At 51.5% G+C, this 18,535-nt stretch overlaps 2 protein-coding genes across 3 annotated transcripts in view; both read right to left on the reverse strand.

Moving 5' to 3' along the window:
• EIF2B3 (eukaryotic translation initiation factor 2B subunit gamma) overlaps positions 1–9,306 on the reverse strand; it is a 96,961-nt gene extending 87,655 nt beyond the window's left edge. Inside the window, exons 1-2 of one of the 2 annotated variants that reach the window (XM_071436590.1) lie at positions 9,017–9,306; positions 5,464–5,603 (exon numbers count right to left, since the gene is read on the reverse strand). In XM_071436590.1, the coding sequence (XP_071292691.1) occupies positions 5,464–5,603; positions 9,017–9,164 (288 nt within the window). In that variant the 5' untranslated portion in view covers positions 9,165–9,306. The remainder of the gene's footprint in view (positions 1–5,463; positions 5,604–9,016) is intronic. The other variant, XM_071436591.1, reaches the window with a different exon arrangement.
• A 446-nt stretch (positions 9,307–9,752) lies between these two features.
• On the reverse strand, positions 9,753–18,391 carry LOC139594445 (E3 ubiquitin-protein ligase HECTD3-like). The gene is made up of 21 exons (XM_071436589.1): positions 17,681–18,391; positions 17,442–17,602; positions 16,822–16,914; positions 16,256–16,391; positions 15,772–15,887; positions 15,399–15,512; positions 14,236–14,318; positions 13,833–13,998; positions 13,410–13,491; positions 12,981–13,163; positions 12,839–12,888; positions 12,643–12,707; positions 12,301–12,404; positions 11,934–12,053; positions 11,716–11,805; positions 11,417–11,623; positions 11,051–11,180; positions 10,595–10,669; positions 10,257–10,338; positions 10,091–10,162; positions 9,753–9,922 (listed from the first exon to the last, which is right to left on the reverse strand). Exons 1-21 carry the CDS (start codon positions 18,005–18,007, stop codon positions 9,838–9,840), a joined length of 2,541 nt encoding a protein of 846 aa, XP_071292690.1. The 5' UTR covers positions 18,008–18,391; the 3' UTR covers positions 9,753–9,837.
• Between the last annotated feature and the right edge of the window lie 144 nt (positions 18,392–18,535).

Here is an 18,535-nt window from a genome sequence, read left to right on the forward strand (position 1 = left end):
CTGCCCATGTAGCTGCTTTCTACAAAGACCATCAGCTCTGCTTTGGGAATGGGACTTGGGCATGCAAACTGTAATAAATGTTTAAAAAAACAAAAATAATGTTGGCCAGTGCCTTCAGTCGTGGCAGCTTTCAGTAAGAGGCAGAGAGAGAGAAAAAAGATGCTAGATACCCTGTGAACAGTCTTCTGATACATCTGCTTTCCTTACTAACAACATTGTTAAAGGCAGAAACAGAAAAAAAACCAAGACAGCATTTTTATTTGCATTTTAAACACTTAAGTAAAAATGTTTGCTGTCAACTGAGCTGGAAGAAAAATATTAAATTATTTTTACTACTTCAAAACAGATTAATAGAATATTTAGTTCAGCCTTGCTATTATATAGACCTTGTCTCTTACAAATGAATTTCATTTGGGTTTTTTATTTCCACTGACAGTACAAAAAAATACATAACTCTCTATTATGGGGACCTAAATTTTTCTTTCCATGCTCACCAAACTCTGCTCAGTCGTACCAAAAGGATTCAGATTCCATCTTCCAGCCGTTCCAGCAAGCTTCCTTACATCATGTGTTTGGAAAGGAGATTTTTCAGCAGAGGAAGCGGAGCGCTTCGCCGTGCTGGCCAAGACTCCACGGATCAGTGACCCTCAGCAGCACACGGACCACCACCGTGACATCACACTTTCCACAACACGGATCCCAAAGATGCACATTCCAAGAGAATCTGGAGTTTCAATCTTTGTTTATTTGCTCAAAGAAAGTTGGTTTTTCTTCTTCTTTTTGGTAGCTTTTTAGGGTTTGTTTTGCTTTGCTTTTAAAGAGCTATATTACTTTGTAATCTTACTTTTTGAAACTGAGAAAACCAGGTGGACCATCTGAGATGAAACATTTCTCTCACAAGCACTCAGCAGTGATAGCAGCAGAAGACAAGCTGATTAATTCACAGCATATTATTCAGGGCTTCCATTAACACAGCTAAGGGCTCATCAAGGGAGGAAAATATGAAATTGTTCCATTGCTGTTACTCTGCTGGAACGCCACATTTTAATCACTGTCTGGAGTATAGTTGAGCGACACAAGGGAGAGAAATGCTTAATAGAAGATGAAAATAATACAGACTCAGTGAAGACAAATGTTTGATCCAGGCACACCCAATCCACCCAAAACACAGATTCATCAGTTAACCAGGTTTTTCAACCTGCTGCCTGGAGAGCCCCAGCCTGGGAGGGGTGCCAGACAGCAGCTGTGTGGGTCTGGTAAAATTTGGCACAGGAAACAAAATGGTCAAATATTAGAGATGCCTAAATTTCAGAGGAGCTCATTTGTAAACTATAGTGACACCCCTTGCCATTTATTTTTTTCATCAACAGTAATCTACAATCCACAAAAAGGGCTTTAGCAGCCTGATGAATGGTACAAGCAGAAAGTCACAGAAACACAGTCCTCAAAGGGGTTTCCTGAGTCAAGAGTTTTGCCTCCTGTCATTCCAGCTATTGATTTACTCAGTTTATTTAAAAGCAAACAAAACTAAAACAAAACAGATTCTCATTCAAGGAGGAAACTGAGGGATTCTTATCTTGTTTACACCTGGAAAACTGTCTCACAATCACATTCTGCTCTGATTAAAACTTTTCTGTAATTTTCAGCCTATGTTTTCTCACAGCTAATTTAAACCCATTTATACTCCACTCTGAGTATCTTATCTTCTTTTCTAGTGTTTGTCCCACATTTGATACCTTTGAGTTCCACACCTGCTCAATATTCCTGGCAAACAACTCCTTCTCATTGCCTTAAGCAATACAATTAATTTCTCATCTCTACCATAAAGAATACTTTACCTGATACATTCTAGTTTTGCATCAACCTTTCCTTCCTCCATCAGAGTGGCTGCTTATCATCACAGTATTTCAACTAGTACATTCTGAGACACTGCAATTTACTCTTGGGCTTCTAGCTCCTACACAAATTTCTTGTTACTATTCCCCAAAATCACAAGTTCTGTGTTACCAGCCAAACTCTATGTGCTATAATATGAAGGTCATGGCACACATTTTGCATACTGGTCCTGTGAATCAGCCAAAGGAGGTCCACTGAACTGCAGGAGCAGGCTTTTAAGAATGACAGCAGAAGTCAAATAAATGAAGACCTATTTCTGGACTGCAAAAAACCATACTGGATGTATCAAAAGACTTTACAATATGACTTGAAAAAAGCATGTCCACTAATACCAGCTACAGAGGAAAAGCCTCCCTAAGTGAGCCAGGGGATTTCATTACATAAAATTACAAGGAGCATCAAAATAAGTTCACATTTAAAAAGGCTGTTCCCCATAATAACAACAACAAAAAATTACCACTGAAAGACAAGCTGCCTACAAAACCAAACTGCATCATCTGCTACCACAGCCTGCAGCAGACAGCACTCAATCTTTTCTCTTGCTAGAAAGTGTTATCACATATCATCACTGAAACGGTCAAGACCTTTATGATTTCCCTATTACCCAGATTCAACTCACCTGAATGCTCCAGCCAGTGCTGCTTACCAATGAAAACCAGAAACAAGGATTAATAGTAGTTATTGAGGAGAAAGCAAGTATATATGATTTTAAAGAAAAGCTGTATCTCTTCACCTAATTATGCCTCAGTTCTCAGTTGGAGAATTGTGAGGACAAACTGATTAATGGTGTTTGCTATTCAGACCCCAGAACTAAATGATTAATAAAAATAAACAAAACAACCCACTACACACATCAGTTAGAGAAGTACTGGTAAAGAACAGGCCAGACTGACACCCAGGCCTAGGAATACACAAAGTGAAACTTACAGGACCAAGTTTTCTGGCGTTTGCTACTTTTCATGTAGGTACCTTAAGGACCCAAGTTTAGCATAATATTTTTATTGTATGAAGGATCCAAGAAAAGTATACATTCAGACTTGTAATGAACATGAAAATCCTAATGAAGCTGCTACCTTGTCAATCAGGTGTAGGCTGAGACAGCCAAAAATAACAAGAAGACTTCCAATAGAGCAAAGAACTTGCATCTAGTATATCAACTTTCGAAGCAAAATTGTCAAAAACATTATTATGTGTGCAGAGTGAGCAAACAGCAAACAAAAACTTTAATGAGTTTCCTTTGCTCTCATGAACTTCTGAACACTTGCAAAAAGTAAGACTGGCAGTCAGATGGTTGTTACTGTGAATGACAAGTCAGTCTTACCTGCCACCAAAAAACACCAGCACCATAAAGAGAGATAACAATGGAAACTACACTTCCTTAGCCCTTACAGGTTTTGCATGTACGTGCTCTCCTGCTACTTCTGAATGCAATTTTCTAAGTCTAATCTTGACATCTAATCTTTAAAGTATCAAGCCTCATTACCCAAGGAGCAACACAACAAAAAGGCCCAAAACTGCAGGCACAGCAAGCAGCAGTGAGACTCCTTCAGTCAATGCTAGACAAGGCAGCAAGTCATGAAATGTTATGCTTTAGAGTGCTTTATGCACATCTCAGAATTTGTGATCAGCAGTTCTGCTACCCTTAGCCATATTTCTTACTGCGCATTTATAATCTTGGCTCTACTCCCTGTCACTTGCACTGCACACAAGCAAGTTGTCTATGCTGTGCCATGTTACCTCGCTTTCACTGAGCATACTTGCTCTTCTGTCTGTGGGCAATTAACTCAATTTGTGACAACTAAGTTTCAGCAACCAGTTTAAACTTCTCATCAGACTTTTGGCATGGGCTGCAAAAAGCCTGCCAGCAAACTATGGCCACAAGAAGCAGTTGTTTTCACCAGGGAAACTCATTCTTCAACGAGATCACTCTCCCACTGCACCGCAAACACAGCCAACATACAGCAGCTTTTCAGCTACCTCTACTGTGGAGTTCTCTCACCTCTATCACACAGGAGAGGGCATACCCTGTAAGAGGTGCACTAGTGGTATGCATTTACTACAGGAATGACTCCAAAATACACAGTGCAGCAATCTGCTCAAGAACTTAGTATAGGCTTCTTTCAAATAAGAGACCACTGTCCTCTGTGCCCAGGCAAGCAGACACGGAATAAAAAGGGCAGAAGCAGCTGCTGCCACTCATACATAGCATCTGACTTAGGAAAACTTGTGTGGGTTTCAGCACTACCTCACATCTTCTCTAAGCCTCTTTTCTGGAAAATAAACAGAGGATCAACACTGCCGCCTGTGAAGACACACTATTTTCTAACTCACAGACACTCTACTTGTTGCTTCCCAGGGCCCCTAAGCAGACCTGGCTGGATTACCAAAAGACAGAAACCCCAATATTGATCAGACAATAAAACTGTAAGGTCAGGGTTCCAATTTGCAGTGCAGATACTTCCTCATTGCACACATGTATTTAAAAAATACTGCCAAACTGAGTTATGACAAAATGTGATTCTGCACATGGCAGAAACATTCAGTTCAGTTAAACTGATTTTGTTAATTTTGATTTTCTTTGTTATGCATTCTCTTCACCCTCTAAATACTAGTCTGTACATTAATCCCTTGCCAGATCTATCTCCTTGTGCCATTGACACATCCGTATTTGCCTTGAAGTTTCACCTTGTCTCAAATGAAGTCTTTCTCTTGGGAGTATATAGCCTGTAACACTGCACTTTGTTAGCTTCAAAAAGAGCTTCAAAAAGAAACCTCAGGACTTAAGCACTCATTGATGTTCTGTTGCAACATTTATTTAAACAGGCAATTTGGCTAAGATGGCCTAAACAGACAGGGAACAAATCCCATGATTAAATCTATGACAACAACAAAAACAAAATTCTGTCCCAGATCACAGCAAGAGCTCTGAGCAGAGTTTCTGCCTTACATGGGAGTGTTTTAATTATGCAGCTGGAAATTAAAATTCTATAAACTGCTGGTTTTATTCGAACAGCAGCCCTTTATCACATCTGGGCACTGTTTACTGAAGACCTTACTGTAAGACCAAGGGAACAAAAGCAGAGGAAAAGCAGAAAACTGAAGCCCAGCACAAGTCACTGACCCAAGAGTGCAGGCACGCCTGTGTCATGACCAGCAGTGAACACAAACTCTCTGGAGCACCACTGCACTGCCTTAGACAGCAAAGAACATTTGTGCAGAGCTACTCCCCCAAGCACTAGGTAGACAGACAACAACTATCACACTCTGTATCAAAAATCATAGAAACAAATACAACCTTTTAATTCCTTGCCAGAAAGCTAACAGTGACCAAGAAGCAGCCAAAGCCCAGCCTGAACAGGCTCCAGCCTTCCCAGCTCTCAATTCCAGTCATTCAGAATCTTTGTGTGCGTTCCCTTGTGAGGTGACCTTTACAAAATTCAGCTCTTTTGAAGACCAGGAAATTCAGTTATGCACAGTATCACTACACAGGACACTCCTTACAACACAACAAAAAAAAAAATTACAAACAAATAACTTCCAGTTAAGTTCAATAAAAGACAGTAATACCTTAATTTTCTGGTGAATATGCCTCAGTGAATCTGCTGTACCCATGTCCATGTTGTCACTGATGCACACAAAATCAAGCTTCATTTTTGTGTCCAGGTTTAGCATCTTCTGGATTTCCTTCCTTGTAATCACAATGACCTCTAGGACAAAGAAGAGTGAGATGAGATGAAGCAGAAAAAAAATCTAAATAATATTTATCACAAATAGGATACACCCACTTTTTTATTTAGAAAGGCTCATGGAACTGTCAAAAGGCTTGAGTAACATCACTGGGTTCTCCACCCAGTCAAGCTCTTTTGGCAACAGTAACTTTTCAAGAAAAGAATTAAACTCCAATGAATGGGAAAACAATCTCCCCTGCTTTGCTGGGTGGAGGTTGTTACTGAAAGGGACACATGCATGTGTGGCATGAGCTAGCAAGATAGAAGAGACACTTCTTGTATCATTAACCAGCAACCTCAAACCATATGTCCTCAAACAGACCAATGAGACCCCGTGTTCATGTCACCAACACTTTAGAGCTTTGTCTTTTGCTGCCCCGATCCTGTAATCCTCTGTGGACAACACCAACCACACTATTACAATACAATGGTTAAACTATTTCTCAGCATCAGCTTGGCAAGAAAGTGGGGTAATATATGAGCAACAAATTCATTCCATCTACAAAAGAAAAAGGATAAATACATATTTGAAGGAAATCAACACTGGCATGAAAGCATATTTTCCAAAACGAAGAATGTGAGAACAGAAGCTCTGCAAAGAAAAGACTGAGGAAACACGATGACAAGAAACCTTTTCCCCCAGTCTTAAGAATGGGAAGGAAAAGCAGCAATCAAATTTTCCAGTTAAAATATCCCCTCAAAACACCTCAACACTATAACATTGTATTCCACATAAAATTTTGAGAAAAAAAAAAACCAGAGAATTATGGGAAATAATAAATAAGAATGATAATAATAGAATAGGCAAGATGAAAACACAGGAATAAATCTGCATCAATCAAAACTCAACTCATCTTGAATCTATTTAAAAAAAAAAGAGAAAGGAACTGTAAACATGGGACTTGTGTGGCATTTTAGTGCCAGAGACATGGCTGCTCTTCCACTCCCATACTGGATGCTAGTGTGAATTCAAAAGAGGCTGAAGAATCTAGAGAAAAGGACTGAAAGCACTCCTTGAATTAGGCAAAGAATTAACTGATAAAGGGGGAACTGGTGCAAGTTGTAAGCTCACACAGTTCAGCATAAACCTGGTGAGCTGGGCAAAGGCCTCCTAAATATTAGGAGGGATGAAGCACTTGCAATTAGGGCAAATGAGACACAGTGAGTCACCCATGGAACACCTACTTACTTACATAGCAAGTATGAGGAACTAATCCTTAAGGGAGAGAACTCATGCCACTGGATCATTTAATACAGGGGTGTACAGCTTGGTCACAGGTGTGAAGCACAGAAGGAGAAGGAAGGTGGCAGTTTCCTTACTGAAGCTGAATGCATTTACTGAATACAACCCTGCATGTCCACATTTTCACTGGAGACAGGTAAGCTGAAGCACTACATGTGAGAAAGGAGAAAGATCTGACTGCAGCACTGTCACAGAGTCACAGCAGGGTTCAGGATGGAAGGGACCACACTGGGTCATCTGAGCCAACCTCCCTGCTCAAGGAGGGTCCTCTCAAATCACATTGCACAGGATTGTGTCCAGATGGCTCTGGGATATCCCCAGTGAGGGAGGTCACACACCCTCTCTGGACAGCCTGTCCCAGTGCTCAGTCACCTGCACATTAAAGAAGTTTTTCCCCATGTTCAGGGGGGAACTTCCTGTGCATCAGTTTCTGCCTGTTTCCTCTTGTACCATTGCTTGGCACCACTGAGCAGAGCCTGGTCCATCCTCTGACACCTCCCTTCAGAGAATGAGAGACATTGATGAGATTCCCTCTCAGTTGTCTTGAGGATGAACAGGCCCAGCTCCCATAGCATTTCCTCATAAGGGAGATGCTCCAGTCCCTTCATCATCTTTGTTGCCCTCCACTGGACCTGCTCCAGAAGCTTCATGTCCCTCCTGTCCTGAGGAGCCCAGGACTGGACACAGCACTCTAGATGTGCCTCACCAGGGCTGTGTAGAGGGGCAGCACCTAGTGCTAGTGGTCAAGAGCATCAAGTGGAAATGGTTATTTCTGAATAAAGAGCCCCACAAAGCACAATGCTGATTATACAGAAGATTTTAGCTATCTAAATTTCCATTGGAGGATAAAAGTATTGAAAAAAAAAAAAAAAGACAGGAGAACAGGCAAAGAAGGGAGACATTCAGAATGCAGATTTCAATAAACAAAAAACAAATCCAAAGAACAGAAATTCTTTAGGATTTTCTAATTAAACAGAATAAAGGCAAAGTCTGCTCTTAGTTTTGTTCCTTCCCACTGAAATAGTAAGAAGCTAACATGGATAATCATGAGCTGATCTTTACATCTCCACAGAATATAGAAGCAGTCAGGAAGAAAGCCACAGACTCAGGATGAAGTACAGGATAATCACAGAGACAAAACAGAGAAGAAGAAACACAAAAGACAAACACAAACATAAAAAACTTGGACACTTGAAAGGTGTCAGGAAGAAGCTTTAGAAGAAGCTGGGGGGGATGCCACAGAAAGATTTGGTCCAGCACTCAAAAGGTGAACAAAGCCTAACTTCAGAAGATACTGAAGAAGCTCACCAGGTACTAAATAGCACTTTAGTCCCAGGGTGAAACAAAGCCCACAGGTGAGCACCACGAGTGTGCCATTGTCCCCAACCTGCTGTGGCCACACGGACTGAGTGCCTCAGACAGAGCCAGCAACCCTGGCCCTGGGCCAGGCTGAAACAACAAACCACCAGGGAGATGGCACTTCTCACACTGCTGCCATTAATGACTCTGAGAAAGGAACACGGGAGACTCAAGGTTAGTGACCCAGGGAATGACATCAGAGCTGGGAAAGGCCTCAAATCACAGAATTGCTGCAATGTTTGAAAAGATCTTGAAGATCATCAAGTCCAACCAACCAGCACCACCACCACGTTCACTGCTAAACCACGTCCTCAAGTGTCATATACTCATGGTTTTTGAACACTTTCAGAGATGGTGACACCACCACTTCTCTGGGCAATCTCTTCCAATGCTTTAACACCCCTTCAGTGAAAAATATTTTCGTAATATCCAATCTAAACCTCCCCTGGTGCAACTTAAGACCATTTCCTCTCGTCCTGCCACTTGTCACCTGGGAGAAAAGACCAACACACCCCTCTCTACAACCTCCTTTCGGACAACCGCGGCCCTCGGTGAGAAAAGGGATGCAGGCACAGGGAGCGCAGCCGAGAGGGCACGAAGGGATGTGACACGGGCCAACAGCACAGCTCCAGCACAGAGGGGACATGTGCTACAGCACCTGCCCCGTCCAACAGGGCACCTGCGACACGGCATGAGAACGGACGGGAGCGGCGGCGGTGAGCGGGGACAGCCCGTGGTGACCAGGGGCAGTCCGCAGTCCCCAGCATGCCCAGAGCCCGCCGGGCCTCACCTTCGAAGCCGGCGCGCTCCAGCAGGTTCAGCGGGTACCAGAGCAGGGGCCGGTTTCCCACCGGGAGCAGCGGCTTCGGGATGCTGGAGGTCAGGTCCGTCATGCGGGAGCCGCCTCCGGCCGCCATCACCACGGCCTGGAACTCCATCGTGTGGCGGAGTGACACAGAGAGGCAGGGCCTCACCGGCACAGGCGGAACGAGGCCGGGTCACGGCTCCGCTCCCCGCGACCGCTCCCGGCACTGACAGCGCAGCAATGGCGGCGCGGCCGCGCTGCGCCTGCGCGCGGACAGCCGAGAGCGTCGATGGCGGGCGAGCGCCGATAGAATCGATCCACCACGCCGGTGGGCTGCGGGCGGCCTCCACCCAGCCAGGACGGCGAGAGGAACACTGAGCGAAGGGATCCCAAGCTGCCGAGCGCCGAGTCATGGATCCCTGCCCAGCGGCGGGGGGCGCTCGGCGGAACAGCGCCCCCAGGCGGCCGCGGGGAGAACTCTGGGGGGTAATGGGGGACACTGGGGGGACACCGGGGGCTCTGTGTGGGGTGTACTGGGGACACTGGGGGTCAGTTTGCAGCTGTGCTCCCCTCACCATGTCCAGACAAGGGACAGGACTTACACCGCTCCCTGCCCCCACGCTCTCCACCCCGCAGGACCCTGTGCGGGCAGCACCCAGCATCCAGCGCCATGCTGACCCTTCCAGCTGCAGTCCCAGACCTAGAGAAGCACAGACACAAATGGGGGCAGGACAGCAGGATCTGGCCCTGCAGTTTTATTGAACCCAGTGTCCCTGAGGCTCCCATGGCGTGGGCACAGGGGGGTCTCATTCATCCGCGGGGTTCTTGTCGGTGTCGATGGACATGCAGTTGTATATAGCATAGCGCAGCAGCTCCTCGCAGATCTTGGCCCTGGCAAGGGGAATGCCAGGTCACAGCCATGATGGCCACAGAAGACCTCAGGCTTCCCTCCCCATGCCTGCCTGGACAACCCCCAGGGGAAGGCCTGGGGAGTCTTGATGGGAACCCCAACACCAGCTCCAGGGAATGGGGAGCATCTCTATCCCCAGCTCAACTCACGTGGAATAGTTGGGCAAGAAGAAGCTGCAAGAGCATGTGGAGGACTGTGGCATCACGTCCCACGCATCCAAGCTTGGGAGAAAGGAGAGTCAGAACCCAGCACAGCAACCTGACATGATGTGGGGACCCCAGCATGGCACAGGGACCCCAGGCAGGACGGACTCACTTTGACCTTTCCGGATAGACATTGATCTGAACTGGGAGGCGGCTCCGGCCAGTGGCAAACTTGAGGAAATGGCTGAGATCCTCTGAGGGGAAGGACAAGAGCTCAGGTCTCAGGGACAGGGCTGTCCCAGCAAGATCTGCCTTGCAGAATCACCCCAGGAGCATGGGGCAAAGCTAAGGGATCCTCTCGGAACCCCAGGAAGGGCCGGCTGGGATGACCCCAGCCGTTTCCCAGGGAAGCACCTGGTGAGCACCCCTGGGGCACAGGGCAGGGGGTACTCCCTACCCTACCCCGTCCTACTGCACATGAAGAGCAGGTAAAGGCTTGGGGTCACTCACCACTGGTGAAGTTGTTGAGTGCCTCCAAGAAATACTTGATGCGGGTATCATCAGGGGGGAAGTCCTCAAACTTGACTGCAACAAAGAATGTGCAATGGCTTAATTAGAAACTCCCAGCAAAGCAAAGGAAAGGAGGAGACCCTCTGCTTCTCGGTGAGCCTATGAGAGCCCCTGGCACCCCTGAATGGGACCAGCACCTTGTGTCATGGTGGGTGGAGAAACAAGGTCCTAGTTTGCAGAGTGGCCACTCAACTCTGCCCATAGCAGCTAAGGACCAGATGGAACAGAGTGGGTTTTGCTGCTAAACCTGAAGTATCCAGGGACCCTCTACCTAATCCTCCCCCAGCCTCTCGGACATCCCATGACCAGGATGCATGTGCAGGACAAGCATTATCAAGGGGATCCCCTGCCCTTGTAGAGGGCAGGGAGCAGCTCTGGGCTGGCCCTGTGACTTACTGAACTTCTGCAGCTCAGCCACTGTGATCTCCGGGTCCCCACAGATCCTCTTCTCCATCTGCTGCCAGGTGAGCAGGTCCAGCACGGGCTGGGGCACCACACGGAGCAGCCCAGCACGTATGGCTGCAATCTGTGGGGACACAGGACGGGCTCCATGTCACCACAGTGGGTCTGAGCCCCAGGCAGCCACCTAGGGTTCTGGGGACAGCAGCCACAGGACCCCAGAAGGGATTCCCCAGGGTACACAGACATCCTGGGCATGGGATGCACAAAGAAACCACCCAGCTGGAGCTGGCAGTCCCACAAGTACCAGGACATCTTGCCCCAGGAGCAGAGTCCCCTGTCAGCCCTGGGGGACAGTGTCACCTGCTCCTTGCTCTCCTCCAGCCGAGCCTTTTGCACCAGGCGGATGAACTCCCTGCGGTCCTCGTAGCGCACAGCGGTGTTGCTGCCATTGGGGATCAGCTCCACCATGCGCTGGTCACTCAGCACTGTCGTGTAGGTCAAGTCTCTGCCAAACATGAACTCAAAGCCTTCCTTGTCCACCCTCTCCAGCACCTCCAGCAGCTTCACCTGCAATCCAGATGAGCAGTAGCCACCACAGTGGAACCAGAGCAGCCATGAGAGAGCACAACGCTGCCCTGCCAGCACCCGGCCCTGCTCACCAGCTCTGAGTCCACAGTGGCAAAGTCCTTGCTCCAGCTGACCTCCTCCCCTGCCAGCTGCTTCCACACCAGCGCTGGCAAAGACAGGATCTGCCAAAACGAGTGGACACAAGCATTCTCCTCCTGTCTCTTCTTCACTCATGGGCAGCCCCTCTGCCCAAGACAGGGGGGCCCCTGCCAAGCCCCCTCACTGGCCAGGAAGGCTCTGCTGTGCTCACCAGAAACTCCTTGCTCCTCAGGGCTGCTCCCATCAGCTGCCCGATCCACTCATACTTGGGGAAGTCCTTGCAGGAGGGGTTGGGGACATACCTGTCCCTGGTGTCACTGCTGCTGTTAGCCTGTGTGAGAGACTCTTAGGACACAGAGATGTGACAAGCCCAGCATGGTCTCTCCTGCAGCCTCCCCCACATTCACCCCTCCACCTGCCTCTCCTGCCCTTTACATCCCTCCAGGAGATCTCCACCACCCAGGTACAAGCACAGCTCCCCCAGCCAATAGCCCTGCAAGCATTAAGGTAGGGCTAGCACCCCAGGCTCTGCTGACTCACTCCCCTGGCCTGGACAGGCAGACTGTGGGATGCCAAACCTCATTGGAGGTGCGCACAAAGAACGGCAGGGGCACCGGGACATCGCTGGAGCTGGGACACAGTTCCTCTGACACATCTGTCAGGCTGTCCCGAAAGCCACCACCTGCAGGGGGGGCAGAGGATGGTCAGTGCCTGACACACCAGGGCCAGACACTGAGCCACAGTATCTGGCCAAGCTGCTCCCCTCCCTGGGGCAGCAGCAGCAGCACTGGTGGGGTAGGGGAGATACAGGAATGATCTCATGTTTGCAGAGCAGGGGGCTGCCGCTCCCAAAGCAGCTGGGACAACGTAGGCACCCACTGAGCTGCACAACACATGAGACACCAAGGGAGAGCTCTCACCACTGTCAATGATGCCCTCAGTGACGAAATCGCACTCCCACCACTGGCTGTACGTCAGGGGCCACCTGTGGGGAAGCAACAGCCCCATGCACATCCCTCCTCCATTCCAGCGGAGCACATTCCAGCAGCACCTGGAATCCCCTTGCATCCTGCTCTGGGGAAGTGACACCCCACAAATATGACACTGAAGACCTACCTGTAGTCCAGGGGCTGATTGTTCTTGGAAGAGCTGAGGCCTTCATACAGCTGGAGAGTAGTAGAGCAGAAAGGGGATGAGATGGGGGCAAAATACCTGCTGAAGTGACAGGTACCTGGCACAGGGCACAGTGGTGCCATACCTGGGTGAAGACTGCGTTCCTGCAGCTGGGGTCCAGCGCGGGGTTGGCACGGTGCTCCCGGGCCAGGAGCCGGTTGATGTAGAGCTTTGGCAGGCTGTCAGGAGCAGAGCTCTCTGAGGACTGCAGACAGTGGGCAATGAGGGCTTCACTCTGCTTGGACAGCAGCAGGAATGGCTTCATGCTCTAGCAAGGGACAAGCAGGGATGGTTAGAGGTCTGATCCTGCTGTCTTTTCTACTCCTCAAGTCAGCCCTGGTGTCACAGGGGATGCTCCTCCATCCCTGAGGCAATGCCAAACATGGCAGCTCTCAGCCCTGAGCTGGTCTGTCCCCACTGGATAAGGAGGAAACACAACAGCCCCCAGAAAACCTGAACTTGTGAGGAGATGCCCCTACTGGCACCATCCCAGGGAAGCCTGGCACATGCTCACCCTGAGTGCATTGAAGGTGCCGATGCTGTCCTCGGAGAGGGGGATCAGGTAACACAGGACACTTTCCAGGAGCTGGACAAACCTGGAGACAGGAGAGAAGCAGTGTGAGGCTGCAAGAGAGCGGCATTTCACCACAACCCCTGGGCACTGTGCTCCCTGCACATGGGTCCCCTCCAGCCCACTGAAAGACATCAGGCACCAGAGGAGCACCCACCCTCTGTCCAAGCACTTTATTTCATTTCCCCCCAAAAAATGCTGCAAACAAGAGCAGCCCAGCCCAGGCTGCTGCACTGCAGCTGAATCACTGCAGAGGGTCTCTGTGGGGCCAGTGCTGACCCCAGCCTGGGGCTGCCCTGCAGGTGAAGGCACGATGCTTTTTGGGACTGAGATCACTGTAGGAATTGTGGCATCCCTATGCCCTACCTCTGGATGAGCACAGCTCTCCGGTACAGCACGTCGGCATCCACCCCTTCCAGGAGAGGGTAGCGAACCAGCCGGGCTGGCTGGAACATGCCAGCGTTCAGGATCAGGTCCCACTCCCAGAAGGACACAATCTTAATCCCCTGCAGACGGACATTGTACCCTCGGGCTGCCGAGAAAGAGCAGCGATGCTGCACGTGCTGCAGCCAGCATGGCTCGGATGCTGCAGCAAGAGGCGAGGTGCCCCCAGCACCTGCAGCATCTCATATGAAGCTCATTCCTCAACCTCCCCGCCAGTGGATCCCAAAAAGCAGCAAGTGTGGTAGGAAGAGCCACAGGGTCAGGACTAGCTGCGGGTTTAGGGCCAGGCTGGACTGGCAGGCACAGTCTGGGTGCACAGGCTCACCCCGGCACTCCAGGAAGCGGATCTCCAGCACGGGCATGTGGGTTTTCATGTCGCGGAGGATGCAGACGCTCTGGTAGCTGTTCCTGCACACAGCACGGAGGGAGATGGCAGAGCCATGAGGCACAGACAGTGGTGAGGTGGCCAGCGAGGCACAGGCCACTCTGGCTCCCCAGCCAAGGATGTGCTTCTACCCATGCAAAAGCCTCCCCGCCTCACCAGGGCTGTGGCAGGAGGTGCCCAAGCAGAGAAGAGGCTGTCAGAGGCACAGAGACGTTCTGGAGAAGGTGGAAGCCGCATCCAAAAAGCCAGAAAAGAGCACAAATTCAAAGCAGTACAGAAAGACAAGATGGCTGAGAGCATGTCACTGTTCTTGGGGGTCCCAGCACATCTCACAAGGGCAGAACCATCCTTCAAGCAGAGTTGGTCATGCAAGGGTGGTGCGGTTTTGAAAGAAACAGGGATTTGTGTAAATGAGCAATTTACTAAGTGTATTTTCAACGCCTTGTCAAGGTCCCATCAAAGTCCTGTGAGCCCATGGGGAAAAAAACACTGCAAGCATTCAGATGCAGATTCAGAGCTGGCTCCTGCCGCTGCAAAGGACACCTCTGCAGTCTCATGGGTGCTTCTTCAGAGACACATTTCACTGCTCAGCCAGAAAACATCAAACAGGCATGTTTAGGGGGGAAGGCAATGGAGACCTTTGTGCTCCTGTGTAAGCCCCTGGCTGCCTTGAGAAGGGTGTTCAGGGCCTGGGTGAAGATAGAGAGGTGAAGCACCCCGGGACTTCTTGGCTACAGCATGGCAGAGATGCTCAGGAAGGTGGCAGCGGTGGCATGTGTTCCAGAAGTGAGGAGGAAGAGGCAGAAAGACCATCAAAGTCACCAGGCAGAAGGAAGCACGCTGCAGACCAGCTGCTGCAGCATGGGTGAGGAGCAAGAGAGGAGATTAAGGCACTTGACTGGCACATGGAAGCAAGGGACCACCACACTTGTCGGAGCAGATGTAGCCTGCACCCAGAGAGTTCCAACCCTCAGAGAGCCACTGTCACTGGCAAGTCACTCAGAACCAACCCCAGCCCCACCCTTAATATCTGCTCAGGATGCAGAGACAGCTCAGGAGTGTGGCACAAGCCGGGCACAGGCTGCTCCTCACTCATTACTCACTCGTTAATTAGGACTGTTCTCAGGTGCTGCAGCCTGCTTAGTGTTCCCCCATACACAGCCACTCGCCTGGGTACATGGGAGTTGGACTGCCCATCCAGCATCAGCCACAGCCTCCTGGCGGTGAGAAGAGCAAGAAACAGCGTTGTCCTCCCCTCATGAGCTGCCTGAGCCCAGAGGTGCCCCCACAGTTGCCCCAGGCCTGGGGCAAGGCTGTGTCTTCCTGGGGTGCCTTTGGCAGCAGCTGTCCCCCACCTCAACCCCACGCCCCCAGGTAGAGCAGGGGGAAAGCTGGGTTGAAGAGGAAGATGGTGCTTTGCCCTACACCCTGCCCTTCCCTGGCACAGCTGTTGGCAGGGACACCCCGAGGTCTCACTTGACAATGGCGCCTTTCTTCATGTTGAGCCGCACCCAGTGCTGCCCCGGGGGCCCGCAGCTCTCCCAGAAGGTGTATGTCAGGTTGTCTGTCAGATGGGCTGCAGCACAATCCTCCTGCAAGTGAGCAGAGGGAGGGAGATGAGCATCCTTGGACACACCATGGCCTCCTCTTAGATGTGTTCTGTGGGTCCAAAGGAGGTCAGGAACAGGCCAGCCCCTTGGTTTGCTAGGCTGTGGGTGGATGGTGGCTCTCTGACACAGCAAACTGGGCATGGCTGTGGACCCCCAGTGCCCCAGAGACACAATGGGGTTTTGACCCCAACACCCAACTCCCAACAGCTTTGCTAGAGCAGCAAAACCCCCCCACCATGCCCTTCCCCTCGCAGAGGGGACAGCCACAGCTGGCCACTCCACCCCACATCTGTGCTGATGCTCACGTGTCTTGTGCTGATTTGAGGCTGCAGAGGAGCCCCACTACGCACCGCGTGTGAGGAGACCTCAATGCTGTTGATGTGTTCCTTGATGCAGTCCGCACTCTGCAGCTTCTTCTCACTGTGGTCGTACAGGAAGCGCCCCAGCTCCATGTCGTGCTCATAGGTCCAGCCTGGGGGCACGGACCTGCAGGGAGTCTCTGTGTTAACAGGATGAGGAGACCAGGCTGCACCCCAAACCTGCCCACCAGCAGTGTGCAGGAGCCCCAGCCCCAGCTGAGACTGGCTGCAGTGTCTCATGGCCACCAAACTGACATGGTGCCAGGACACTGTGCTGCAGCAGACAGATGGCATGGCTCTATCTCATCATCAGCACACCAGGTATTAATGGCCACTCCAACCCAGTGGAATAGCAGTACACAGTCACTCCAATGGTCTGTGGAGCAAAGGCCATCTTCGCTTGAGCAGTGCTGAGGTACCAATGTAAAAGGCATCTCGTGGCACTCATCCTCCCGCCTCCAGACCCTGAAGCCAGTCTTGGCCCTGCAGACATGTCCAGGCCCTGGCCAGCAGCCCCTCAGGATGCTGCAGTCTTGCTCAAGGAGATGCATTCATACCGAAACTTCTGCACGGCAGCCTCATCCTGCTCTATGAGCCTGGGCATCTCTCCAAGGCGTATGGAGTACGTCAGGTCCACCACTTGTTCCCAGCTGGAGCAGCAGAGGCAGAGGAGTCACACAATGGAAAAGATGTGTCAGTGCTCAGTGTGTCCATTACTGCCTTAGCCTGAAGTGTAGTCAGCAGTAGTGGGGCTCTGGGGGTGGCACCCAGGAACAGCTGCGGGAAGGGTGAGTGTCCCTGCCCGAGTACAGGCTGGGACAGAGCAGGGGAATCCCGCCCTGCACATGACCTTCCATTAGGAAAATAAAATTTGAGCTCTCTGATCGCTGCACAACCCCTGTGTCATTTGGGCTCAGCCCAAATTCAAGTGACTCAGAACGCCCCTGGTATCATCTTTATTCTGTGCAGGCGCTGCCACAAGCAAACAGGATTAATCTACGAGGGAGCACCCACCTGCCCGCCGCTGCTCGGCGGGGACGGGTCCCACCTGCGCTGAGTGAGTGGGCTGTGCTGGGCGTGCCCAAGGGATTTGGGATGGTTGGGTTGCATGTCCTCTGTGAGGACCGGTCACACGCGTTTTCAGCGCCCAGAGCCCAGTTCCTGCCCGGGGCCATACCTGACAGCAGGTCTGTAATCAACCCCCAGCGTTTGGTGCTGACACTGGATCCTCTCCACGGAGTCAACGGGGACTAATTTATCTCCTCCCTCTCCGAACCTCTGCGCCAGGACCCAGCCCTCCGCCAAGCCACGGGTGCCCGTGTGCTCCTCCAGCTGCTCCTGAAGGCACATCCCGTCCTGTCACCGCCGTCGGGACCCGGCATGCCCGGGTGGTTCCCGGTGCCGCCCCCGCGTTACCTTGCTGAGCTTGACCCAGAGCCCGGCGCTGTTGCAGTACTCCTCGCCGGTGGCGCGCAGGCAGCCGCCCTTCCGCACCTCGATCGTGGCCCGCGCCGCCCGCTTGCCGCCCCGCGCCGGCCCCGGGCTGTCCCACACGCTGAGCAGGCTGCGGGCGGCGGCGGCCGCGGGGGCCGAGGGGTCCTTGCAGATCTTGTACTGCACCTCCCGCGGCACGTAGCAGAGCGCGGCGGGCAGCGCCCGGGCGCGGCGGAAGCACTCGCTGCACTGCAGTAGGAACCGCAGCCGGCCCAGCACCTGGTGCGGCGCCTCCCCGCCCGCCTTCATCGCGCTCCGGGCACCGGCTCCGCGCCGCTGCGCTGCGCCCCGGGCTGTCCCGACCGTGCCCGCCTCGGAGTGCCCGCCGGGCCGGGGCGCCTCCGGCGGGACCGCCGTGCCCGCCTCCCTCCGGGCCGCCCCGCCTCGGGCAGCGCTCACTTCCCAGCTGCCGCCTCCACGCCAGGCAGGCGCCGCTCCGCCCGTGCCCCGGGCACGCCCCAGCGCTTCTTCATCACTCTCGGGCCGCAGGCGCTCCGGTCTCCAGTTCCCGGCCCCCTTTGCCAAAATCTGACTCTGTTACACCCACTTCAGTATCTGCTCTCTCCCGGCCTCTAACATCTCTGTCTTTGCCTGCATTCCAACAAGCAGAGAGGGAGTCCTGTGGCATCAGGGCACAGGGCTACATCTCCAGCCTGGATAGGGAAAAGAGGTTGGTGGGAATTCTGGTATGGGAGAGCCAGCTTCTGGCTGTTATATCCTTGCCCTGGGCAGGCCTGCAGCAGGTGGAGATGCTCCAAGCACTGCTGGGGAGGAGGA

This window comes from Agelaius tricolor, unplaced genomic scaffold (assembly GCF_023055355.1).
Source record: "Agelaius tricolor isolate 1412-34295 unplaced genomic scaffold, bAgeTri1.0.p SCAF_11, whole genome shotgun sequence".
NCBI classification, from domain to species: domain Eukaryota; kingdom Metazoa; phylum Chordata; class Aves; order Passeriformes; family Icteridae; genus Agelaius; species Agelaius tricolor.

Coding starts and splice junctions, on each gene's coding strand:
- LOC139594445 (XM_071436589.1), bottom strand. CDS start 18,007: ATGAAGGCGGGCGGGGAGGCGCCGCACCAGGTGCTGGGCCGGCTGCGG. Junction 12,889..12,980: donor GGAACGCAGTCTTCACCCAG/GTATGGCACCAC, acceptor ACTACTCTCCAG/CTGTATGAAGGCCTCAGCTC. Junction 12,708..12,838: donor AATCAGCCCCTGGACTACAG/GTAGGTCTTCAG, acceptor GCTTCCCCACAG/GTGGCCCCTGACGTACAGCC.